Genomic DNA, 27,185 nt, shown 5'->3' on the forward strand with positions numbered 1-27,185 from the left:
TCCTGTGTCACCCCCCCAGACCCCCTCCTGTGTCACCCCCCCAGACCCCCTCCTGTGTCACCCCCCAGACCCCCTCCTGTGTCACCCCCCCCAGACCCTCTCCTGTGTCACCCCCCAGACCCTCTCCTGTGTCACCCCCCCAGACCCCCTCCTGTGTACCCCCCCCAGACCTCCTCTTGTGTACCCCCAGACCCCCTCCTGTTCTATCTCTACTGAGTATATGCGCTGCATACAACACCCCTGACTTCCCTACTGACATGGGATCTCTATGGTCCCGTCACCTGAGGGCCTTCTGTAACTAAATGCTTCATTTTTATTTTTTTTGCCCATCCCCCAAGTTGTTTTTGTTCAAGTCACATAAAACAGATTTTTGTCTTTTGTGCAGAGTTCGCCTAAAGCCAGGATCTTTTCACCCCCCTCCCCCTCCTCCCCCCCAAACTCCACTTAATCTGTCAAATTGACTGTTTTTCATTTGTGGTATTTAATGATCTGTTTGTCCTGTGTGTTCCTCTTCATTGTGGCTGGAGGTGGGGTGGGGGGTTGGGGGGGTTTTCCACCCTGTTGAATGCCAGGGGACTGTGATGCGTGACTACCGTTGATCGAAGGCTCCCCCATATCACTGGATTCAAACCGGGGGGAGATGTGAATATGAGTTCCGCGTCGGGCCAACGATGCATGTTATCTGGGGGGATATGTACGTCGTTTGTTTTGTTTAGTACTTCATATCTATGCTTATTGAATCATTGCACATGTTCTGATTATGTACTGTACTGTTGTTTTGGGTCACAGCCTTATTTATTGTTGATATTGATTGAGTTTCATATGAAGTTTTTCTCTGTTTTTTTTGTTTGTGTGTTTCTTTTTGTCAGGCCCTCATACCTGCTAGTGGTGGATAAACTAATCTGCTTCAGTGGTGGTGGTGGTCAGGGATAACAAGGTGGCTGGGTGGTGGTGTCTGTATTGACCAGTTGGGGTTAGGTGTAGGCTCAGATGAAGCTGAATTAGCCAAGTAACCAGGATCTAAATGATGTCACTGGTTATTCTTCTCACTATAGTTGATTTAACTGTGTTAGGCATTACAGCAGCTCCCGGTTCTCTCATTCACAATTACATTTATATTTTAGACATTTAGCAGAGGCCTTTATCCAATACATCAGTCGTCATAAGAAAAACGAATATCTCCATAGCAGCCTCTAGGCGTCTATCAACAAACAGCTGTATGTTTATCTTTTTACCCCTATCGTTGCTGAATGCTCTTGTCTCTACAATAACCTCTCCTCCGATTTCCAGAATCTGCTCCCTCATCCTCCATCCTTGTAGCTCTATCGCCTGGTCGCGTCACATCATACAAAACAAAACAAACTGGCTGCAACTTGTGCTCAATTTGCTAACGGGAGAGGCACCATGAAAAGCATTAACTCCATATAGGCCTGCACCTACTTCAGAAATAACCTAGAGACAAATTGACTATGTATAGAGTTTTCTTTTCTTTTCCTTGGCACTGTACAGATACAAAAGTGAGCTTAATCATTTGACTATAGGTGTAATTTTTGCACCAGGAGTGCTTTTGCAGGCAGACTCGCTATTTGGTTGGAATCAATGAACCAATGTAAGGTCTTTGTACATAGCAGAAATGAATTTGCAGCAGGTGGGGCAAACCCCACAGAGCACGACCCATGACCATATCCGAGCCAGTGTACGACATGGTCTTTACTAGAGTACATCCACTTGAATAGTATTTATGTATCTATCGAACGGGAGCGTGTTGTGCCACCAGTAGTGGTCATGCAGCATTGTGTTGGGATACCTGGTCATGGATGTTGCTCCTTTTGTAGATGCTATATCAGAACTCAATATTGTACAAGAACAATGAATGTTTATTGCAAATATGCTTCTCTTACCTGACCGGGGTTGTTTTTACAAAGTGGTGATGATGGTGTCACTTCCCTATAGAGTACGGATCATGTTGGAAGTACGGAACGTGCAGTTGGGATTGTGGAGTAGAGAAGTCACTCCTGTCTCTCTGTGTCCTGCTCAACACCACTAATACCTGAGCCTCAGTGATGTTGAGATGCCACTGGAGGGTCAGGCGCCTTTGTGGCACAGTGCAGTGTTAAGCGAGACTGAGAAGGAGTTATTGGTTTCACAACGTCTGTCTCTTTTGATGCTGTCGTATGGGTGGGGGTGAAATGATCTGCTGTATTCTGTTAAGTTAATCATGTTTTTTGGAAAGCCACTTGTGTATTTGTGGGCAGGTAGAAGTCCTGTTATACTTAAAGAATTCCATTAAAAAAAACAAGTGAAGAAAAGTATGTTGTAAGTGAAATAAGGAAGTCCCCCTAATTCTAAGCCTCAGGTTGTGTGTGAGGTACACTCTGTGGCTGTGGTTGGAAGGTGAAAGGTTAAGCTCTGTTCTTGTGAGAGGCACACCTACAGTATGGAATGAGACTGCGGGTGTTTCGACCTGCACCCCGCTTGGAAATCTATCCCCATCCCTGCTCTTCCATCCTACTGTCCCATACAAGAACTGTCGTTATGACATCAGAGGATGGAAGGGCTTGGACAACAAGGCAAACAGACTCGAGGGTCTCTGTCAGTGAGACGGAATTCTTGGACCGAAATGAGGGTCACGGAACACCCATATCACTCCAGGAGGTGGAAATGCCCCAACGATACGCTCCTTCGATTTATTCGACAGCACGCAGCTCTGAGCTCTTCTACAAACATTAGTTGTCCCTGTCTTTTTGTCTGTTTGAAGTGAGACTTTTTTGAATCAGATTGATTGATTGAATCAGATTATGATGATAATGTAGTGCCGGAGGAAAAAGGAAAGACGTAGGCAACGTAATGATAACTGTTTAATCAAAACAACAACTTGTACTCTCAGTACAGGACCAGAAAATGGTTACCAAAACTCGTGTATCTAAACAGGAAGGTGCAACGTTAATAATCCTCCCCTCTGCCCCTAGTGCCAGAACTGGTTCCCTCCCACTACACAACCAACAGTAAGAGGAGAACATGAACCCATAATGTAGTCACTACACCAGCCCCCCCAGTGTTCACCTCAATATTGGAAATCCTCACGGCGAGGAGGGCGTATGGCCCGGCCCCTACGATCGTAGGTAAAGTCAGGAGGTGCGGGAGGAGGTGTGACATCGCCCATCACGTCCTCCCGCAGGGAAGGACGGGGGGCAGCGACGACCGGGGGCTCGCGAGCTGCGGGGGGTTGTCGGGGTCGGAGGGGGGAATGGCCAGGGCGCGGCAGGGGAGGTAGGACTGGAGGCCGGCCTCTGCGCGGTGGCAGGGCCAAGTCCAGGGGCAGTTCAAGGTCCAAGTGGGCCGGTTTGAGGCGATCAACGGACACACACTCAGGCCTACCCCCCATGTCAACCATGAAGTTCTTGGCTCCGGCCTCGATGACACGGAAAGGCCCGTCATAAGGAGGACGTAGTGGAGTCCTGTGGCCATCATGACGAATGAAAACGAACCTCGCTGAGTGCAGCTCCGGGGGCACCCTCGAAGTAGGGACACCATGCTGCGTAGTCGGGACCGGGACGAAGGTCCTGGCGCTGTCCAGCAGGGAGGCGCGCTGAGCGGCGGCGGACCAGGGCTCCGTTGACTTGGGAATGAAGTCACCGGGGACCCGCAGCGGCTGTCCAAACACCAGCTCAGCGGACGACGACTGGAGGTCCTCCTTAGGCGCTGTCCTGAGCCCCAGCATGACCCACGGCAGCTTGTCAAGCCAGTCGCTGTCCGTGAGGCTGGCTCGAAGGGCGGCCTTCATGGATCGATGGAAACGCTCACAGAGCCCGTTCGCCTGCGGGTGATAGGCGGTTGTGCGGTGGAGCTTGACCCCCAGATTCTCCGCCACCGCTGCCCACAGCTCTGAAGTAAACTGTGAGCCACGGTCAGAGGAGAGATCAGCAGGGGTGCCGTAGCGGGAGACCCACACCGCGATGAACGCCCGGGCCAGGTCGGGGGCTGTCGTTGAGGAGAGCGGAACTGCCTCCGGCCAGCGAGTCGTCCTGTCCACCATGGTAAAGAGATAGGTGTATCCGTGCGAGGGGGGCAGCGGCCCTACCAGGTCCACGTTTACATGATCGAACCTCCGCTCAGGCACAGAGAACTGCTCCAGGGGGGCCTTGACGTGTCGATGCACCTTGGCGCGCTGGCAGGCGATGCACGTGTCAACCCAGGCCCTCACATCCCTCTTGAGCCCATGCCAGACGAATTTCTCTGACACCAGCCGTGAGGACGGTTTCCTACCAGGGTGAGACAAGCCGTGTATCGCCTCGAAGGCGGGGCGCCTCCAGTTGGCGGGGACCACCGGTCGTGGCTGACCCATGGAGACGTCGCACAGGAGCGTGGCCCCTGCGTCACCGAAAACCACCTCTTCTAGGCGCAGTCCTGTGTCCGACAACTTGAGAGCCTGGACGGCGGGGTCGGCGGCCTGGTCTGCAGCCATGCGCGCGTAGTCCAAACCCAGTTGGACCGCACCAACCACCGCCCTGGAGAGACAATCCGCGACCTGGTTGGACTTCCCAGCAACGTGCTGGATGTCTGTGGTGAACTCGGATATGTAGGCGAGCTGGCGCTGTTGGCGGTCGGACCACGGCTCCGCCACCTTGGACATGGCGTGCGTGAGTGGCTTGTGGTCCACGTAGGCCGTAAACTCGCGGCCCTCCAGTAAAAAACGGAAGTGTCTGACAGCAAGCCACAGCCCGAGGAGCTCCCTGTCGAATGTGCTGTACCTTTGCTCTCTGGGAGACAGCTGGCGGCTGAAGAATGCAAGAGGCTGCCAGGCGTCCCCAACCCACTGTTCGTACACCGCTCCCACAGCAAAGTCAGAGGCGTCCGTGGTGAGAGCAGTGGGTGCCGAGGGCGAGGGGTGGGCCAACATGGCAGCGCGGGCCAGGGCCGCCTTGGTGTCCTGAAAGGCTTTGACACGCTCCGCCGTCCAGTCCACCGGCTGCTTCAGAGTCTTGCCCTTCTGGGCATCGTACAGAGGCCGCAGGATGTGAGCGATGTGGTGGAGGAAGCGATAGTAGAAGGTTACCATCCCGATGAACCCCTTGAGCTCGCTGATTGTGCTGGGGCGCGGGAAAGCAGCGACAGCTTCTACCTTCGAGGGGAGGGGGGTCACCCCCTCTGCGGAGACCCGGTGCCCGAGAAAGTCGATGGCGTTCCGTCCGAACTCACACTTCGCCGGATTGACAATCAGCCCATGTTGGCTGAGCCGTGTGAAAAGGGCCCGGAGGTGGGACAGGTGCTCCTCCTCCGTGGTGCTTGCGACGAGGATGTCATCCAAGTAGACGAAGAGGAATGGTAGGTCCCGGAGCACCGAGTGCATGAGGCGTTGGAAGGTCTGCGCCGCGTTCTTCAGGCCGAACGGCATCCGCAGAAACTCGAAGAGCCCAAATGGCGTGATTACGGCCGTCTTAGGGACGTCCTCGGGGTGCACCGGCACCTGATGGTACCCCCGTACCAGGTCCACTTTGGAGAAGAAGCGTTTGCCTGCCAGGTTCGCTGAAAAGTCCTGGACATGTGGGACCGGGTAGCGGTCAGGCTTGGACGCGTCGTTGAGGCGGCGGTAGTCCCCACATGGGCGCCACCCGCCGTCTGACTTAGGGACGATGTGCAGGGGAGACGCCCAGGGGCTGCTCGAGCGCCGAACGATGCCCACCTGCTCCATATGCGCAAACTCCGCCCTGGCGATGGCCAGCTTCTCCGGGTTGAGGCGCCTGGCCCTGGCGTGGAGGGGAGGCCCCTCGGTCTCGATGTGGTGCTCCACTCCGTGTTTCACCGTGGGCGCGGAGAAGGTGGGCTTGGTAAGGTCGGGGAATTCGGCGAGCAGCCGAAGGTACTGGTCACTTTCGGCGAGCGTATTGGACCACCCGCTGTAGACCGCCTCCCCCTGCGTACAGGCGAATGAAGCGAAAGTCTGTGAGTTGACCAGGCGCCTGTTCCCCACGTCCACCAACAGGTTGTGGGCGCACAGAAAATCCGCACCAAGGAGGGGAAATGTGACAGCCGCTATGACAAAATCCCACGAAAAACATTGCCCTCCGAAGCACACGTCCACCGCCCTAGTGCCGTAAGAGCAGATAGGTGTGCCGTCCGCGCCTGCCAACTGCGGACCACGCTCCTCCTTCGCCATATCCGATCTCTCTGCCGGAATGATGCTCCACTGGGCACCTGTGTCACAAAGGAAACTGCGACCAGAGGCGGTGTCTTGTATGAAGAGCAGCCTGTTGGTGACGCCAGCGCTCAGGGCCACTACTGAGCGCCGGCCCCGCCGTTTCCCGTCGGTCCGAAGGTGCAGGGTGAGCGGCACCGTTTGGCCTTGGCGCCAAAAGTGGCGTGGTAGAAACAATGGCCCGCAGCGTTACCCTGCTGGCCAGAAGGTCTGGCGTCATCCTTCGCTCTCCTGCGACGGTCGGGTGGCGGGGCGGCCGCGGGAGCGAGCAGGTCGGGGGACCGTTGAGGCATGGCCAAGACGAACCGGTCCGCCTCCCTGGCCAGGGCGCGGGGCTCCATGATGGCGGTGTTGGCCAGCGCCATCCTAACTTGAGCTGGCAATGTGCGCATGAACAGCTCTGTGAAGAGGATCATGGGGTCTTCTGTACCGAGCAGGTTTAGCATCCTCTCCATGCTCGCAGAAGGCCTCTCGTCACCCAAGTCCGACATGGCAAATAGGCGACGCACCCTCTCCGCAGTGGACAGTTCAAATGTCTCTAGAAGCAGGGCCTTGAGGCGCTCATATTTGTTCGTCGTCGGGGGAGCAGACAAAAAACCTACCACTCGAGCCGCGGTGGAGCTGCCCAACATTGCCACAGCATGGTTGTACCGGTCGTCGTCGTCATCGATGTCACTTTTATTGAAATGTGCCTCTACAATAGCAAACCATGCAGCAGGCGTTGAGTCCCAGAATTCTGGTAGCTTGAGAGTGGGAGTGTGCGCACCACGCGTTACCCTGACAGGGGATGGTGATGGCTGCCGCTGGTTTGAACGTCTTCCTCGCCCGGACATTTTGCAGGATTGTAATGTTCGTCGCTGGTTTTCGTACACAATTACGTTAACAAAAATCCACGTCGGGTCACCAGTGTAGTGCCGGAGGAAAAAGGAAAGACGTAGGCAACGTAATGATAACTGTTTAATCAAAACAACAACTTGTACTCTCAGTACAGGACCAGAAAATGGTTACCAAAACTCGTGTATCTAAACAGGAAGGTGCAACGTTAATAATCCTCCCCTCTGCCCCTAGTGCCAGAACTGGTTCCCTCCCACTACACAACCAACAGTAAGAGGAGAACATGAACCCATAATGTAGTCACTACACCAACCAATTTTGTAATTTTCTTTCTGTGTACAAAGTTATGGATGTGCTATTATTTTTGTTTTCAGATTATGCCATGTAATATTGAGATGTAACAGATTTAACATTGTGCTCTTTTTTTTTGCTGTACAGATGAAAATTTGTCAATTTAATAAAACTGTCTGCAGATTTTCATATCATGGCTTTATGCTGTTATTACGCCTGTATAGAATGAACACGCACACAATCCTTCCCTCCCTCCTCATCTATTGTAGAAACACCAAACCCATCGTCACAACTGTCACCTATCCACATACTGGAGTATTTCAAAACGTTATATATTATTATCGATATCAGACTGTTCCAGATTTTTTTTTTTTCTATCTGTTAAGATATTTTGAGTAGTATTGGGGAAATCAGACAGCTCGATCTGATCCTGGATAAGCCGACAAGAAAAGCGTTGACATATTGGGCCCAGTGGATCAGGGGAATGGAAAGAAAAATGCACTTTTATTATTTTGGGGGCCTTTGATGTGTCTCCATTTGAGGGTTTAGAGGCGTGGTTAAACGTCGTGACGTCACCTAGTCCAGCAACAGCATCTATCGGTCGGAAACGCAGAGCAGTTTCTGTCTCGTATTCGGCTGTCAGTTGAGGCCGAAGTCTGAACTCTGTCTTCAGGAATATAGAGCTATCACAACTTTTGGACTGGTGTTATTTGGTGAGTCATCTAGCGACCTCGAGCATGGGAGAAATGTCACACCATAACACAGATAGCTAAGGTGTCCAACAGCGCTGTTAGCTGAAGGTTGAGTTAGCTCGTAGCAGGCCGACCCAGCTAGCCACCGTCACACACGTTAGACGCGGAGGCACTGAAGCAGCACACGTTGACAGGTGAAGGACACAAACAAACCGACAGATTTATAGTTGGCATTAGATGGTATAAGTCTACGGAGCAGGTCACTGTTATCGCGTGCGTCAACAGGTCAGCCAATGCTAGCAAGCTAGTTTGTTAGCTTGACTTGTCACAGTTTATTGGGAGTTAAGAAACCGAGATGTTACTACTAATGATTCAAAATGCAGCAGGCATACAGCTACTGGCTGCTCTTTTCCATGGTTACATGCTACGTGCACCTGCTCGAGTTACAGTTGCTCACTGACACTAAGGTTGCTGCACTCGCATGCTTGTTAGCTCAGTAAATGTCAACAACAATCCATGTTAGCCACAGCAAAGGTGTCCAGGGTCATGCTTCTGCATTGGCTGAGGACACCCGTGTGTTAGCCCCCCTGCTTGTCTTGAGCTCCTGAGTCAGCTCTACCCGACAATGTTATCATCTGTCAATGATTTCTCCATGTTTTACTGGGCCTAATAGAGATTTTTTTTTTTGGGTCTAATAGTTGTCGAAATGTTGCCGCACAATGACAGACAACCCATGGACTCCTAGTTCTCAACTACTATGCTGAGTCCTTCTAACCCTAACCCTATATGTCTCACCTGTGTGTTCCACGGTGTCTCCTAGGTGGCAGAGCCATGCGCAGTAGCTGCGTGAGGAGCTCCAGGGCTCTGTCCCCTGCCCTGCTCCTCCCCCGGCTGCAGTCTCATGCAGGGTGCTGGGGGGCCAGGCCGGGCCGGCGGGGCCCCTGGTGCTCTCCTCCCCGTGGCCTGACGACTGCTGCAGACACGCACCCCATCCCCCTGCCCGGCCAGGCCCGCGTCGTCATCTGCGGAGGGGGCATCATGGGGACGTCTGTGGCCTACCACCTGGCCAAGCTGGGCTGGACAGAGATAGTGCTATTGGAGCAGGGGAGGTATGTGACCAGACCAAAACGATATGTTTTGTGTGTGTATTATTGTGTTTACAGTTAGAATACTGCTTGTCCATTCAATACCCAGTGGTGGGTAGAAGAGTATTTCTTTTTTTTGAAATTTTCTTTTTATTGTCAATGGTCATTGGTTACAACAATCGTCATTACATTCAACATATCACAATCAACTCAGTTCCTATGACCAAAGTCTTTTTTTCTTTTTTTATATTAAGTAAAGTAAAGACAAGACAAAACGAAAACAAAAACATACAAAGAAAAAAGAAAAACAATAGCGAGTGAACTTTGGGAGCTTTCATCTTACATATGATAGATTAGAATAGAAAATGATTCAAGAAAATAAACACAATTACATCACCCTCTCATGTTCTTTTAACAATTCAACAGAAATCTGACCTTACAGGTTTAACATATCCAGTCCATTTCGTCCAGATCCGATAGAATTTTTCTACCTGAATTCTAAGGGAGTATGACATCTTTTCCATTACATATATATCATGAATTATATCTATCCATTCATCCACTGTGGGTACGTCTGGCTTTAACCATTTTCGGGTAGAAGAGTATTTCATGATGTTGGATGATTTGAGGATGTTTTGGGAGAATGACATGGAGGGGAGGGAGTAACGATGAGAGAGACAGATAGACAGACAGATAGATAGAAAGGTAGAACAAGGTAGCATGGATTAGGAAGGATACAATGCCATATTTGATTAAAACAACACATCCTATTCCTTCTTTATTTGTGTGCAGGCTTGGCGCCGGCACTACTCGGCTGTGTGCGGGGATTGTCAGTGTGGCCAAACCGATCTCCATTGAGTGTAAGATGGCCGACTACTCCAACGCTCTTTATGAACGTCTGGAGGAGGAGACGGGAGTCAAGACTGGTGAGCTCACGATATGACTGTATTACAAACCTGCCCTGCTATTTGGATATCTTTTTCTACCAGAAGTTATGAGTAAATAGTAGCCCTCTCCAGTTGTGGTATAACCTCTCTATGCTTTTCCAAGGGCTTGTTTTGTCTCACTCTAGAAACAATAAAGGCTCACATGTTTTTGATTTGTGGATACATAAAATTGGGATTAGTTGTGGTATGGTGCTTTGCCAAATGGAGTAGGGCATTTAGGTAGGAATTTGGACGACTCGTATTACTTTTATGGTCTGTGTGTGTGTGTGTGTGTGCGCGCTTGGGTGTGTATATTCTTCAGGTTACGTGAAAACCGGCTCTCTGTGTTTGGCCCAGAATCAGGACCGTTTTCTCTCGCTAAAGCGCCTGGCATCCAGGCTGAAGTAAGCTCCTACTGCCACCCGCTTCTCCCCTGATCCACATAAAAACTCTTTACTGGACATTCCTTTCCTTCTCTCTCCCCCGCCCCGCCCCACTTAAAAACCTTGTATATTCTCTCACTGAAGGGTGACATTGTTACGTAATGATTCTCAATGGAAGCCTATTGTATACAGAAGAGCACATCCACTGTACTGCTTGTTCATTATGTCAGTGCCTGCTCTGGCTAGGAGAGTTCCATCTGATATTGCATAGGATATACAACCAGGTTTGCATGGTAACTAACTGACCTGCTGTCAAGCCCAACTTGTGAATTTCAAAGTGAGTCTGACTGTGGCTGTACCTCAGGGTGATGGGCATCAGCTGCAACGTCATCAAACCCAAAGAGGTGGCCAAGCTCCACCCCCTGGTGAACATCCACGACCTGGTGGGGGCTCTCCACCTCCCCGGGGATGCCGTGGTGTCACCGCCAGACGTCAACCACGCCCTCGCCGTGGCAGCAGCAGGCCATGGTGAGGAGGGTCTGACAGGGCCGCGTTTACCAGTTAACTATACGAGTCTAGAATCTTGGATCTATGTCTTGGACACACATGTTAATGCAAACAGTCATCATCCTAACCATCTGCGACGGCGTGCTGTCCAGGTGTGCAGATCCACGACCGTACCACTGTACAGCAGGTACTGATGGAGAAGGGACAGGTGACGGCGGTGGAGACGGACAGAGGGCCCATCGAGTGCGAGTACTTCGTCAACTGCGCTGGACAGGTGAGCTTCTGTCCCTTCCACTTGACCATTAAACATCGTAACTGTCGATGGCGAGGGTTCCTCTTCAGCAGTCCCAAATGTCATCGAACTTATGAATGTTTCTAGGGGTTTATGAATGACTGTCCTGGCACCCTGCTGGTGGAACGAGGACTGCAGAGTCACTACCTATCTTCCGCCGTAGACTGAAGACCCATCTCTTCAGGCTACACCTTAACTGTCTCTCCTAAGACCTCTTCATCCCCACTACCTTCCTGTGCAGTTTCTCTACTATAAATAAATATCTTCCTTCCTCTAGCATTATGACTGCCATTGGCCCCTGTCCCTAACTTAGATTGTTTTTTTATTACGATGACTGGATAGATGATTCAATTAGACAAATGTATTTGTTGTAAGTCACTTTGGATAAAAATGTAAATGGGTGTAAATTGTAACCTGACTATGAGGCTAAAGGGTCTTACTTTTTCGATGTGTTGTCAACAGTGGGCGTATGAGCTAGGCCAGGCCAGCGAGACGAAGGTGTCTGTACCTCTACACGGCTGTGAGCACTTCTACCTCCTCAGCAAGCCTCTAGAGCAGCCACTGCCGCCCAACACACCAGGTAAGACATGACACAGCCCTCTGACTGTCAGTCCCCACTCCATAGACAAGCAGAAAGACTTTGGATATGATAACTGCTGGACACACTACTGGATAACTACTGGACACATCCAAAGTCATGGTTGAGTGCTCCAGCAGAGAGGCCATTTTCCTTAAATTGTGTTACAGGATGACGTAAAGGTTTCAGCAAGGTATTGCTGTATGGAGTGATGAAGTGATTATTTCTTTTTTTTAAATTTACATTTACATTTAAACCTTTTAGCAGACGCTTTTATCCAAAGCAACTTACAATTACTATTGGTGGTGTTCACAGGTGGGATTTGAACTTGACCTTCTGATACCTTGTCTTGTCCTGTCCGTAGTGGTGATGGACATGGACGGGAGGATCTACGTACGAGCCTGGCAGGGGGGCATCCTGTCAGGGGGCTTTGAGAAGAACCCCAAACCCATCTTCACCGAGGGCAGGAACCAGCTGGAGATCCAGAACATGCAGGAGGACTGGGACCACTTTGGTAAGAGTAATAAAATGTTATATACTGTATATATGTGTGTGTGGAATCAGATTTGGCCTTTTTTCTCTACTTTTTTGTGTTGTTCCAATGCAAACTAAAGAAATAGACATGTGAATACCAAAGCATTTGTAATTGCAACAATCTTCTGGGAGAAGTGGTGCATTATCTGACAGAAGTGCAGGGGTGCCTGTCAGATAATGCACCATATATATATATATATGCCATTTAGCTGATGCTGTTATCCAAAGCGACTTAGATTGCAGTGAGTACATACATTTTTCAGTATGGTCCCAGCGGGAATCAAACCCTAACAACTTAAGTGTAGCGCCATGCTCCAACTGAGCCACAGAGGAGCACAAATATTCTGTCTGGAAGAATTATTATGGTCCTGGTCAATGACTGCGTTTACATGCACACCATATTCCTAATTGGAATATGCTCAAGAGTCATGTAAACACGTACCAAACCCGATTACGGCCGTATTCCGATTGGAGAATATTCAGATTAAGACCCCTGGAATATACCTGTTTGAATCGGAATATTGTGATATGTATAGGCTACACCTTAATCGGAATATGACCCTTTTTGGAATATTCAGTTACGTCTGCACATGCTCAATTCTCCTCGAGCATGCAATCCTGGGTTGTGTTGTTGCTAGGGACAGCATAGCAACCACGATGGCGACTAGCAGGGGCCAGCATTTTTGGAATGAGGAGACTGCAGTCTGCCTTCAAATAATGAAGGATTTAAATATCATGGGGTATATAGATGGAAGAAGACATCAAAATAACCAAGCTACCAACACTAACGTTAATATTGTAACAACTATTTCCGGACGAATTCATCAGATTTTCCCGCCGAACCACAGGAATATGCCAATATTCCATATTATATGCCATATAAACCGTATTCGGAATATTACAATAACCCGAATATTGACCTTAATCGGAATATGGTGTGCATGTAAACGTAGTCAATGCTAGAAGAAGGCAGAATTACTTTTTTTTTTTTAAATATATATATATTTACAGTAGAGAAACTGTACAGGTGGCTAGTGGGGATGCAGTCCTTGTATGTGTTTCTCTGGTAGGGTTAGGGTTTGAGCTGGGGTTCATGTTGGTGATAGACGCTAGAGGCAAGCTGAGCTATGAGCCGAGGCTGGCGCTACAAGATTCTACAGATTCTGGAGCCATGGCTATTTTTGGATTCACAGTTGACCCGAGTTGACTGCTTGAGTATGGATTCACAAGTCCTCACGGATCCCGAGGCAGTTTGGAGAGTAAAGCTCTCCGCCTGCACCACCTGACTTGTGGCACATACCTAGGGAAGTGCTTGGCGATGTCTGACTGCAGGACTTCGAAATAAACCTGTCTAACATTCCTGGTGTCTGAGGAAGGCATCAGAGATAGGGGAAAGGTCATAATAACATGTGACATTTAGCTGACGCTTTTATCCAAAGCGACTTACATTGCAACGAGTGCATACATTTCAGTATATATGGTCCCAGTGGGAATCACACCCACAACCTAAGCGTTGTCAGCACCATGCTTTACCAATTTAGCCACAGAGGACCACAAAGGTGTGTGTGTGTGACTGTGTGTGTGTGTGTGTGTGTGTGTTTCTGAGTCTCTGTCTTTGAATATCTCTGTCTTTGAGTGTCTCTGTGTGTGTGTGTCAGTATGTGTGTCTCTGTGTCTGTGTGTGTTTGTGGTGTCTGAGCAGCATGAAAAACAGACGTGTTGTGTTTCTAATCTTTGCATCAACCTGTGCGAGGCTCAGTGTGAGGGAACACCCACACAGGATCTTTGTGTGGAGCGGAGAGGAGAGGAGAGGGGAGGGGAGGGGAGGAGAGGAGAGGGGAGGAGAGGAGAGGAGGGGAGAGGAGGGGAGAGGAGGGGAGGGGAGGGGAGGGGAGAGGAGAGGAGAGGAGAGGAGAGGAGAGGAGAGGAGAGGAGAGGAGAGGAGAGGGGGCTGCAGAGCTGAATGTCACAGCTACAATAGCAGCCTCCCAGCCAGGCTGACAGGTCATTATCTGGGTTATGTTACATCTCCCTGTCTGCCAACCACAGATATGGTGTGTAGGAGGGTGTGAGTGTGAGTGAGTGTGAGTGAGTGAGTGAGTGTGTGAGTGAGTGTGTGTTTTTGTAACCAAATGCGAGAGTGGACAGCCGTGGACAGGTGCAGTTCTCTCAGTGCCAACTAGGTCAAGGAGTGTCCCTGTCTGTCAGGATGTCCCAGGGGTCACACACCACCAGCCTGCAGTCACCTTCACTGTGACCGTGACACTTATGAATTCTCTATGGGCTGTACATGCTGTCATTATATGGACACTGCCCGCCCATTCCCCATTATTATGCAGACCAACTGTTACTTTCTCTTTGTTTACGTTTTTCGCCCTTACTATCCAGACACAGGGCTTTGGAAAAAGTGTTACACAGGGTTCCCACGAGTCCTTGAAATCCTTGAAAGTTTGTGTATTTGAGAAAAAAAAATCAAGGTCTTAAACGTTTTTGAAAATAGACATGGATCATTGAAAGTGCTTGAATTCCCCTCTCTCTCTAAAACAAATGATATATATAAAACTTTTTTTATATATAACTTTAGCTCGTCAATTAGTAAATAAGTCTCTGTATTGCTTAACTTTACACATATTTCACAATATATTGTTTTGCTGTGCTGTGGTAGAGAAGGCAAGAGACCATCTAGTGTTCACACATTCAAGCCTCTCTTTTTAATTGTTGTCTGTGAGCGGATAGTTCCTATTATATCAATTATCATCTAATTCTGTCTCAACTGCCGTGTTGGGTCCTTGAATTTGAGGGAATTGAGTCTTGAAAGTCCTTGAAAGGTGCTTGAATTTGATGTTTCAGAATGTGTGGGAACCCTGGTTATTATCAATGATTCCTCTTGGCGCCCCCCCCCCCCACACACACACACAGAGCCCATGCTGAGTGCCCTGCTGAGGCGCATGCCCGGACTGGAGTCCAGTGAGATCCAGCAGCTGGTCAACTGCCCTGAGTCCTTCACCCCAGACATGCGCTGCCTGATGGGGGAGACCCCAGGGATGCACGGCTACTACGTCCTGGCCGGGATGAACTCCTCCGGCTTGGCGTTCGCTGGCGGAGCTGCCAAGTAAGGATGGGGGTGGGGGGGTTGGGGGGGTTGGGGGGGTCGGGGGGGGGGGGGTGTCGTCACAGTGAACCGGTTCCAATCAAGAGATTCTGCTTCCTGATTAGTCTAGGCTGAATTGATTTATATATAATGTCATCTGGCTGACGCTTTCATCCAAAACAAAATCAGACCGTTTACATAAGCTTAGGCAAGTAGTGATGCTATATGGAAGCAATTTACCATGAGAGGAAGGGGGTTGTGGACTCATTTACCACTGGTACAGGGTTGTAGCACGAGGCGAAGCCGAGTAGGAAAACCCTGTACAGTGGTAAATGAGTCCAGAACCCCCACCCTTGAATGGTAAATTGCTTTTCTACAACAGCCACCACATAAAAATAAATACACAGTTGTAACATTAAATTCATGTATTTACAATCATTGCAAGACAACAACAAGATCAACGATTGCATTGTAGGTCAGCACAGGTGTTCTTAATCAGATTGATTGGGAGGTGCATTGATACTGGAAATGCGGTCTGAACAGTGGGTTGTTGAGATATTTACCACTGTTGCTAGCCAATCAGAATCCAGTATCCAAACATGCTGTTGTAGAAAGTTGGTTTCTTACCAGTTCAAACTACTGCATATGCGGTCCCTCTGTAGGCTTGGGTGGTTCAGGGGTTATGGTGGCAGTTTGGTGTGCAGGTGGAAACATGTACAGTGCAGTAAGTGCATACATTTTTCAGTACACTGTATATCAGGGGTCGGCAATTAGGTTTGGCCTCGGGCCAAATTTTTTTTGAGCCACTAGATGGCGGGCCCGATTTTTTTTTTTTTTTTTTTTTTTTTTTCCTAACACCAGGGGAGCCACCCCTCCTAAATTTCGTTGTATGGCACCTGTACTGTAGCAATGACAATAAAGACCATTCATTCATTCCATTAATTCATTCATAAGTAATTGATTGTTAAAAAATGTGACACATTCTAATGCTTTGACTTTTCTTTCGAAAAATGTACACATCGCTAGTCAACTAACACAGCTTGTTTTGTGAGCCTGCTAACAATGTAAAGTAGTGTTGTAGTTAACTAGGTAACAATGTAAAGTAGTGTTGTAGTTAACTAGGTAACAATGTAAAGTAGTGTTCTAGTTAACTAGGTAACAATGTAAAGTAGTGTTGTAGTTAACTAGGTAACAATGTAAAGTAGTGTTGTAGTTAACTAGGTAACAATGTAAAGTAGTGTTGTAGTTAACTAGGTAACAATGTAAAGTAGTGTTCTAGTTAACTAGGTAACAATGTAAAGTAGTGTTCTAGTTAACTAGGTAACAATGTAAAGTAGTGTTGTTAACTAGGTAACAATGTAAAGTAGTGTTGTAGTTAACTAGGTAACAATGTAAAGTAGTGTTGTAGTTAACTAGGTTACAATGTAAAGTAGTGTTGTAGTTAACTAGGTAACAATGTAAAGTAGTGTTGTAGTTAACTAGGTAGCAGTCCAATCCATTACGTTGCAGTATTTTGGCTTGACTAGCAAGTTTGTGTTGTGATTCTCAACAACGTTGAAACGTAGTTTCACCCTTTTCCATAGTTTTGAATAATAAATGTGTGGACTGACGATGTAGCGCAGCCTAGCTTATTCTAATAATTATTTAACATACTTTCATTCTGAATGATTCCCCCCTCCTCCCAGACAAGGTCACATTATTATTGGATTGGTTGTTTGCCTGCCGGGTGAAGTTAGCTAAACATTTAACCTGCTAACTAGCAAGTGAAACATCATGTCACTCTCCAAAGGTGTAAAGAGGAAAGTTGACGGTGAAAACAGGGCATTTAAAGAGGAATGGACAGCGAACTATAATGTTCATCCTACCTGGTTTCATCAACGCAAAGCCGTTGTGAGACTCACATCTTCCGTGCTCACAATGTTCCCTTTCTATACATGCGAGTCGTCCTTTTCCTCAATGAATGTGATAAAGACGCACGAGAGGAATCGATTGATGCAAAAAAAAACTTGAGAACTGCCTGCGGATTAAAGTGACGTCCATATAACCAGATATCAAGCAAATACTGACCGATGGGAGATGCCACTTTTCACATTAAGTGAGTACCAAGCCTGTCGTTATTGTATTTAATAACCTAATTGTATTTTGTATATTTTGAATGAATGGCTCATTGTAATTATTATCCCTAATAGCGTGTTTGCTCTGTCTTTTCAGGAGCATAGGCCTATGCACCACCACCCCTCGCATAAGCGGATTACTTTTCTTTCTTTTCTTTTTTTCACCGATTTTGTTGTCTATGTTTTTCAGAATATTAAACTGAATTTGCTTTGTTACTGTTCATATGTGTGTTGCAGTCACATATACGTAAACATTACGTTTGAATTATTTACTGAGCTGGTGTTATTTTTTTCAAACCACACACGGCTATTTCAGCACTACACGTTGTCCACCTACTTATGATTCACTATGAGGGGTTCAGCGTCAGTGCGCTTCGGTGCACCCCGCTGCCTGATTGTCTGTCCCTGTGTCATTCACTCTCAACATGGATAAAAGTACAATAAGCATTATTCAGGTGGAGGTAGATTCTCTATTCGGACATTATAGGCGCTATATGTGGGACTGTTGGTCGGATATTGTAAAAAAAAAAAAAAAAAAAAAAAAAAAAGTGGATTCTCCAAATATTCTGCTGGGCCAAATATTATTGGTGATGGGCCAGCAATGGCCCGCGGGCCGCCTATTGCCGACCCCTGCTGTATATAGTCCCAGTGGGAAATGAACCCACAACCTAAGAGTTGTTAGTGCCATGCTGTACCAACTGAGCCACAGAGGACCACATTAAAGTATGTTTTGATGATTCAGTCCCTGTGCTGGTTTTCTAGTTGTGATGATTCTGTCTCTTAGGCCTTTCACACCGGCAAGGCTTCGTGAAGAGAAAGTGTTTTTTTGTTTTTTTTCCATACAAAATAGTGTATATTTATTTCAGATTCTATAGCAGAAGATATCCTCATTTCGAGTGAAGTAGTCGCCATCTTGTTGGGCCATTTTTGTTTATCCCGCCCCTTTGTCACCCTCCGTTGATGATGTTGATGGTTCCACGTAAACTGGTATGAACGTGGGCTTGTTCACCAGAAACACCAAGGTTCTGAGACTCCATAATGGGAACCAGAACCGGCACGGAGGCTTGCCGGTGTGAAAGGATATCTGTGTTGGTTTTCTTGTTTTTATTTGTTTGAGCCACAGAAGACCACATTAAAGCGTGTGTTGATGATTCAGTCTCTGTCGGTTTGCTGGTTGCTATGGATACACGGCGTCAAAGCTGAGTGTTTTGTCTCCAGGTACCTGGCGGAGTGGATGACCTATGGTTACCCCACGGCTAACGTCTGGCCGCTGGACATAAAACGCTTCGGCAACCTGCAGAGCAGCCGCACCTTCCTACGCCACCGCGTCATGGAGGTTATGCGTGAGTACCTAGACCACGCTGTTAACACACACATACAGTATATACACACCTACACACACACCCTGTTTATGCTTGAGTGTGTATGTGACTCAATATTGTGTGTGTGACATCCCTCCACAGCCCTGCTGTATGAGCTGAAGGTTCCTCGCTGGGACTTCCAGACCGGGCGTCAGCTGCGGACCAGTCCCCTGTACGACCGCCTGGACACGCAGGGCGCTCGCTGGATGGAGAAGCACGGCTTCGAGAGGGCCAAGTACTTCGTCCCTGCAGGGAAGGGTGAGAGAGAGGAGCAAACACATTCACACATGATGAAGCTTCATTTGCAAAAAACAACAACAACCCCCAGACCAGATCGTTTTATATGATCACTAGCTAGTAAATAGTTGAGTTTGACTGGTGATCAGAAGGTCATGAGTTCAATTCCACCTGGGAACACCACCACTAGTGTTCCCTGGAGTAAGGCACTTAGCCCTAAGCTACTCCAGGGAGACTGTCCCTGTAATCTAGAATTGTAAGTCGCTTTGGATAAAAGCTTCTGCTAAATGGTAAAAATGTAAATTGTAAATAAATGTAAAAAAAAAAGGTCTGTCTGTCTTTGCTCTCGTGCGTTCAGATCTGCTGGCCCTGGACCAGAGTAAGACCTTCTACAAGCCGGACTGGTTTGACATCGTGGGGGCGGAGGTCAAGTGCTGCAAGGAGGCTGTGTGTGTCATCGACATGTCCTCCTTCACCAAGTTTGAGCTCACTGTGAGTGTGGCCTGTGTCTGTCAGGGGAGATGCAGACTATCAGTGTCTTCTACACTATCAGTGTTTCCCCACAGGACTTTCTGAGACTGGGGAGTGGACCATTTAAAAAAGAATATATATATATTTTTTAAAAGGTACTTAAAACGCCCTAGCTCTGGCCTTTCTGTGAATCCAAACACTTTCCACAACAGAGGAAAAATGTCCTCGTCTATGTATGGGACATAGAGGGCCCTATTATGCACTTCATCAATAAGACGAGGCGGTAGATCTAAACTTAAGACGTGGAGGCGTGGTCAAGGCCACTTTGCTATTATGCGTGCTGTAGTGGGCGCCTAAAACCCGGCGCTAAGCAAAGAAATTAGTCATGGGTGTGTTTTGGGCGTCTTCTCAATCAACCCAATCAGCGTGCCAGGTGCCATTCCCTTTAAGAACCGGCTGCGTTGAGTCATTTGCGTTATGCTATTATGGAAGTCCTGAGAAGGAGGTCAGCGCGCTTCTCTGCCTCTCCCTTCTGAAATAAAGCATTTATACTGTGACCGTAATTGACGTCTTGCCGTGGAGCCACGTGCGTGTTCATGTGTGCCCACATGCATGCGCAAACCGCGGAGGCGCGCTCGTGTTTCAAAACGTGCATGAAGTCTAAACTTAAGAACTTTTCAAACCACTTCTTAGCGATAGGAGCAAAGTCAGATCGCATAATAGCAGGGGCGCCTAGTGCACTTCATTAACATATGAACACTCCCACAATGAGCAATATATGCACGGGAGTTTTACGTCTTATGTGTGGGCGCCTATCGACACCTGCATAATAGCAGTAGCGCGTATGAAGCGCATAATAAGGGTGGCGGTAGGTCTTAACCTGGCGGTGCGTCTTAATTAACACTTAAGACGGCAAGTTAAGAAGTGCATAATAGTCTGGTCTGAGAGAGTTGCTTTTATTGATACAGAACATGCATACAAACATACCAACGGTACATACTAGACAGGATGTTGACATTCTGGACAGATCCTGTTTTTCTTGTTATTGTCTAAAGTGTGACACTGTACAATGTGATGCATAGTGAGATATGAGCAGTGTTGTTTAGCCACTTTCTCAACTGCTCTTCCTCTCAACACACGCACACGCACACGCGCACGTGCACATGCACACGCACACACACACACACACACACACACACACACACACACACACACACACACACACACACACACTACAGTCTACAGGAGACCAGGCTCTGGAGCTGCTGCAGCACCTGTGTGCCAACGACCTGGACGTGCCGGTGGGCCACATCGTCCACACAGGCATGCTGAACGAGAGGGGCGGCTACGAGAACGACTGCAGCGTGGTGCGCGTCAGCAAGAACAGGTCAGAACGGCCCCGAACCGCTCAGAATCTGTTAGGATTGGTAGCATGGAAGAGGACAAAGGGGAGTGTTATGGAGACTGGGTTGGCAGGTAACCTAGAGGTTTGAGAGGCCGGCTAGCCACCGGAAGGTCGGGGGGGGTCTAGCCGGCCTCTCAAACTTCTAGCTTACCTGCCAACCCAGTCTCCATAACACTCCCCTTTGTCCTCTTTGTCCTCAGGGACTTTTAGATTAGAGCGAGCAGCGACAATGATAATGTGGAAGTAAATATTTCTCTCTCGCCCTCCCTGTCTCCCACCTTCGCCTCCCCTCTCTCTCTCTCTCCTCAGTTTCTTCATCATCTCCCCTACCGATCAACAGGTGCACTGCTGGTCCTGGTTGAAGAAGCACATGCCCAACGACCCACAGCTCCACCTAGAGGACGTCAGCTGGAAGTACACCGGTGAGTGAACCAACCAGTCGATAGACCTCAAGGAAGGAAGGGGAGGGAGGGAGGGAGGCTGGTCTGGAATGATGCATTCAAATTCTCAGTTAAACATTTTTATATGATTGGTACTTTTTCTCTGTCTCCCCTTATGCAGCTCTGAATCTGATTGGGCCGCGAGCGATGGACGTCCTGTCCGAGCTTTCATATGTCTCCATGACTCCTGACCACTTCCCCTCTCTCTTCTGTAAGGTGAGGAACCTCCACTCTCTGCTTGTCAGTCACATTGTTAAGCCGCTCCTGCTGTCAGCTGGAGGACAGGACAGTATACCGTACCACGCCTTCACCACCCGCCCCAGAGGGGCCACATTCCTGACTAACCACACAGTTAATTAGACAAGTGTACTGTTGTAAGTCGCTTTGGATAAAGGCGTCTGCTAAATGCCAAAAATGTAATTACAGTAATTAAATGGTGGTAGAGCAAGTTAAAGGCACCCCCCAGTCAAAACATTTTAAGTCGGAAATCCATAGTAAATCTGAGTATATTAATCATTTTGATCTGAAATAAGCAATTTTGTTAACCAAAAATCGCTATTTAGAACCAATGTCAAAATCTGTGTGTGTGTGTGTCTGTGTTTCTGTAAATATCTATCAACAGGAAATGAGTGTGGGCTATGCCAATGGCATCAGAGTGATGAGTATGACCCACACAGGAGAGCCTGGCTTCATGCTCTACATCCCCATAGAGGTGAGAACCACTGTTAGCAGCTAGGCTACGTGTCTGCAGTACTGTGTGTAGCTACTGTTAGGAGCTAGGCTACCTGTCTGCAGTACTGTGTATAGCTACTGTTAGGAGCTAGGCTACCTGTCTGCAGTACTGTGTATAGCTACTGTTAGGAGCTAGGCTACGTGTCTGCAGTCCTGTATGTAGCTACTAGCAGCTAGCCTACATGTGTCTGCAGTACTGTATGTAGCTACTGTTAGCAGCTAATGTATTTGTTCATCTATGACCATTGTGTTGATGATATTTATGAGTCAGAAGTTGTGTGCGTGCATGTGTGTTTGTGTGTGTACGTGTGCATTTTTATTTTCTATTTTGTATGGGTGTTGATATTCCTGCTTCATGAGTCAGCGGCGGTGTGTATGTTGATTGTGATGTATACACTGCAGTGTTGACCCGGGCCCCTGCCTCTGTCTCTCTCCCTCAGTACGCCCTGCATGTGTACAACGAGGTCATGTCCGTGGGCCAGAAGTACGGCATTAGGAACGCGGGTTATTACGCCCTGCGTAGTCTCCGCATCGAGAAATTCTTTGCCTTCTGGGGCCAGGACCTGGACCCCTTCACCACCCCTCTGGAGTGTGGCCGAGAGTTCAGGGTCAAGTTTGACACGGTCAGTGCACCTCTTAGACCTCTGACTTGGGACCTCTGACTTGAGCTGTTTCATATGTTTGTGCTGTTTCTCCTACCGGCTGTTTCTCAACACGCAGTGTCGTTACTAGTCGTCACAGGAGGCTTTCTACAGGTACAAGTCCAGGGAGGTTCAAATGGCACCTGGCCCTAGCATAGATTTTTGCTTATGATCGACTGATGGATAGATTATTCACTTGCTTTGGACAAATGTACTTGTTGTGAGTCGCTTTCTATAAAAGCGTCTGCTAAATGTCAAAAATGTTAAATGTAAATGTCTTGGTGCTTAGGAGTGACTCACTCGGCATCTAACACCCCTACCTCTCTTCCTCCCTCCCTCCCTCCCTCCCTCTCTCCCTCCCTCCCTCCCTCCCTCCCTCTCTCTCTTTCTCTCTCTCCCTCTCTCTCTCTCTCTCTCTCTCTCTCTCTCTCTCTCTCTCTCTCCCTCCCTCTCTCAGGACACGGACTTCGTGGGCCGCGAGGCCCTGCTGCAGCAGCGTCAGGAGGGCGTGTCCCGGCGTTTCATCATGCTGGTCCTGGAGGACCACGACACGGAGCTGGACCTGTGGCCCTGGTGGGGGGAGCCCGTCTACCGCAACGGCCAGCTGGCCGGCACCACCACCAGCAGCGCCTACAGCTACACCCTGGAGCGCCACGTGTGCCTGGGCTTCGTGTCGCCGCCGCCCAACAAGGATGGCACGCCCGCCGTGGTCACGCCCGACTTCATCAACCGCGGCGACTACGAGGTGGACATCGCCGGCCAGCGCTACCCGGCCAAGGCCAAGCTCTACCCCTTCAGCTCGCTGTTCACCCAGCAGAGGCGGCGCAAGGACGAAATGGAGCTCAGTAACTTCCAGGGCAAGTGAGGTGTTAGGGGGCTTGTCTGTGAGGCGGAGCCCCAAAGGGTGGAGTCTGAGTGGGGGGGAGTCTGCCCCCCCCCCCACCACCCCTCTATAATATCCGCCCTTTTTCCTGTACCCATTTACCCAGTGCCAACCGTTCTCTCCCCTTCTCTCGTTCCTATATAAAGGAATGCACGCACAATCAGTCCCTCTAGCCACCACCCCACCCCACACCTCCCTGCCCCTCCACTTTCAAAGTACAATATCAGTGAGGCACCAAATGCTCCAGCTGTGGCATGGACATAAAGCGTTGTCATGGACATAAATCCTGTCTGTTGGGACTGCTGCCCCCCACTCCTGCTCTGTACCCCCCACCCCCACCCCCACCCCAACTCTAACCCCTCCACCCCCTACATATCACCATCATCATATCATAGAGACTGGCCTGGTGTTCCAACATGGCTTCCCCTGCCCAGACTTCATCAAACCAAAAAGCACTGTTAATGGTCAGGGCTGTCCCACAGCTCAGTCCACCTCCCAGTCTCTGTGCTCCAGATCTCCTGTGCCCATCTGATGATAGGATATTCAAAAGTAGCCCCGCTTTTGAGCTCATCGTGCTTGTGAGAGATTGTATGTGTGACTGTGTGATTGTATGGATTTACTGCACATCTTCTTGTTTGTTTTGTATTTGTGGTGGCTTTGAACTAGTCTGCTGGAGTGGAGTGAGTGTGTGTGTATATGAGGGAGGTGAGTTCAGGGGGTGTAAATGTCAGGGTAGAGCAGTAAGAGAGTTGACAGTGAACATGTCAACATAACAGCAGGTAAATCTGCTCATCTCATTGGTGGAAACCACTGCAGCTCTTTCTCTTTTGTCCAATGGAGGCCTCTCGTTGAGTGTTTGGTGTTGATTTTATCTTTATTTAACTCAATGAAGGGGTGACTGTAAAAAAAGGAAAAGGAACAGAGGTGCGATGTCAAGGTAAGATTCAAATAAAGGGATGTATTTTTGTATAGGCACAGTGTACAAAATGTCCTCTATATATTAAGCACCACATTTTATTTTTTTCACTATTAGTTTTAGCTCCTATATCAGACTGAACAATCGTGTATAGAACAGTGCTGTGGTCAAATGCATTGCAATCCGCCAAGGACATATTTTGATAGTTTCTTTACTTTACCGCTTTTAATAACTTTCTCAGCATCAGTTGAACAAATATAATGGTTTCATGGGGTCGTGTCATGCTGAGTGTGTACATGCCATGTTTTCCTTTATTTCAATCAGATTCTGGTACATTTCAGTAGGATAACAGTGAAGTGTGTGTGTGTGTGTGTGTGTGTGCGCGTGCGTCGTCCTTTTTCAGACATGATGCACTTTATTAGCTGTCTTTTTGCCTGATGTAAATTTAAACAAAAATATCTAATATTTATAAATAAAGGCAGTTACATATGCCTTAGGTGTACTGTACAGGGCTGTTTGATGGCACTTGGTACAGTGTGCAGGTGTATAGTTTTGGGATGTGTACATATCACCTGTCTACATATTCAGTTTAACCTACCGTTTGTTTTATTGGTTGTTTGGGTTGTGTGCTGAGACTTGTAGCTCCTGTGTATATTGAGAACCAAAGAGCATGTGTAATGCAGATATCACATTGTACATTGCTCCCCAATCATAATCATAACTCATGACAGGACAATGATTCTGGAACACTTTTCTTGAACTGATGCTAGATCAGTGATTTGGGCTACCGTGCATTCAAAGTGTGCAGTGTTTCTCACAGGATTGTGTATGACTGTGGCGGATGGACCACGTATATAAAAAAAGCGAGCAGCGCTTAAAAATGCACTTTAAAAAGAAAAAAAAATGCGCAAAAAATACTTTCGGTTCGTTATGAGACTACGGCGGGACAAATTACACTATGGTGGCCCGCCAGTCTCGTCTATGTATGGGAAACACTGTGTAGGTGTGTGTAGGTGCTGGGACTATGCTACTGAAGAGACAGTCATTTACAATCACTATAAGATCACTATAATGAATGTGCAAAGTAATAGACTTACTGTACAATAGGCTACTAGTTTGACCTTTCAGATGATCAACGATGCGCCAAGTCTAACTGATGTTAATGATCTCTAGTTGGGTGATCTAGTCAGTGATGTGGATCACTTCTACTTAGTAAGCCAGTACACCTACAGTACTCCAGGTCTGTGTATAATAGCTATCGTCTCCTCTGCAGATCACTTGATATGCATACAGGACACGTATTGTACAGGAGTAGGAGAGATCGATCCTTCTCTAAATAGTTTCAAAGGGCTAACTTGCCTCATGTGTTTGTCTGTTGTAGTTATGAAGTTGGGTATTATTATGCATTTGTTTGTGATGGTGTTTTTTTTGGGGGGGGGGGGGGGGGGTTAGCCAGGTTTAAGGTATTACCGGGTGAATATGGTATTGAAGCTTATACCGGTGTATTTCTGTCAATACCACCTTTACACAATCTCAATCACAATCACAATCTCCACCTTTATTTTGTCATTAATATCCCCACCAACATTTGTTTAATAAACATCGTCCAAATGAAACTTGCACACAAGCGCCACAAGGCATGATCAATAACTCTTGTCTGAGGGCAGGGTGGAGGAGGTCATAAATCAGACTTTTGGGAAGGTATTGAGAGAGAGAAACTACTTAGACTTGCCCCAAGTTTGAGTCATGTAGAAAGTCTGTTAAAGGTTATTACTATATACCTGGGTATTTTGGACAGGGCCCCTGCTACATATACACGCATCACACACTGTGTGTAGGGCACCAAAACAGCCTAATTATCATCATAATGATTTAATTATTTAAATTTAAGATGAAGCACAACTGCAATAGGCACCATTAGTGCTAGTGCTATTCATTTACACTGAGATGGGCTACCCTAGAACTGGAAATTGGACAGTCTATTATAGCAATTTTCAGATTCTCACCTTAATTGGTGAAAAATTTGGAAAAAGAAAATGAGTAGAAACTATTGTCTGCCTGGGTAGATAGAGCTGTGCCTTGAATATTGGAATGGGTACCGGTATGTCCTAACAGACACTAAACCAAAACATTTTTTACAGGACTGAGATAATGAAATTAAATATTGCTTAAAGTCTCCCTGTGTGATGTCAAGAGTCCTTTGATTTGCCCAATTTGCAGTTTGTTCATTGTTTTTCAATATCAATGTTTTCATTTCAACCAGTTGATGGTTTGTGTGTGTGTGTGCGCGTGCACATGCATGTATGTGTATTTTGGTTGTCCTGTTCCTCGACTCGCTGTTGTCAAATGTTTGCCCCTCACCTACGGAGGTTCATGGATAGCAGTGTCACTGCGCTCTAAACTGTAAAGATAGATTCTAATCAAGTTTGCTATCCTGCTGTACGCCTTGTATTTATACCATATGTTGTACAAGTGTTTGGCTGTATATGTATTTTACTACAAATAACACTCTTTGAAACATTATTTGTGTCTCGCATTATTACTATTTCATCATTGTCATCTGAGCCAAAAATCATA

At 47.8% G+C, this 27,185-nt stretch overlaps 1 protein-coding gene across 1 annotated transcript; it reads left to right on the top strand.

The window, feature by feature from the left end:
* The first annotated feature begins 9,079 nt into the window (after window positions 1-9,079).
* On the top strand, window positions 9,080-27,106 carry pdpr (pyruvate dehydrogenase phosphatase regulatory subunit). Its single transcript, XM_080538871.1, has 17 exons — window positions 9,080-9,122; window positions 9,891-10,024; window positions 10,347-10,428; window positions 10,772-10,935; window positions 11,067-11,188; window positions 11,669-11,786; window positions 12,148-12,297; window positions 15,237-15,429; window positions 18,741-18,865; window positions 18,986-19,141; window positions 19,479-19,612; window positions 20,830-20,978; window positions 21,306-21,418; window positions 21,558-21,652; window positions 22,059-22,148; window positions 22,609-22,791; window positions 23,267-27,106. Exons 2-17 carry the CDS (start codon window positions 9,964-9,966, stop codon window positions 23,672-23,674), a joined length of 2,343 nt encoding a protein of 780 aa, XP_080394997.1. The 5' UTR covers window positions 9,080-9,122; window positions 9,891-9,963; the 3' UTR covers window positions 23,675-27,106.
* The last annotated feature ends 79 nt before the right edge of the window (window positions 27,107-27,185 follow it).

The sequence above is a fragment of the Nansenia antarctica genome (assembly GCF_963989245.1).
Source record: "Nansenia antarctica genome assembly, chromosome: 9".
NCBI lineage: Eukaryota > Metazoa > Chordata > Actinopteri > Argentiniformes > Microstomatidae > Nansenia > Nansenia antarctica.

What these genes read in the sequence shown, in the direction of transcription:
- pdpr (XM_080538871.1), top strand. Translation starts at nt 9,964, where the DNA reads ATGGCCGACTACTCCAACGCTCTTTATGAACGTCTGGAGGAGGAGACG. An exon ending in GGAGACGGGAGTCAAGACTG is followed by an intron (nt 10,025 to 10,346) that starts GTGAGCTCACGA and finishes TATATTCTTCAG; the next exon opens with GTTACGTGAAAACCGGCTCT. An exon ending in ACTGCCGCCCAACACACCAG is followed by an intron (nt 11,787 to 12,147) that starts GTAAGACATGAC and finishes TCCTGTCCGTAG; the next exon opens with TGGTGATGGACATGGACGGG.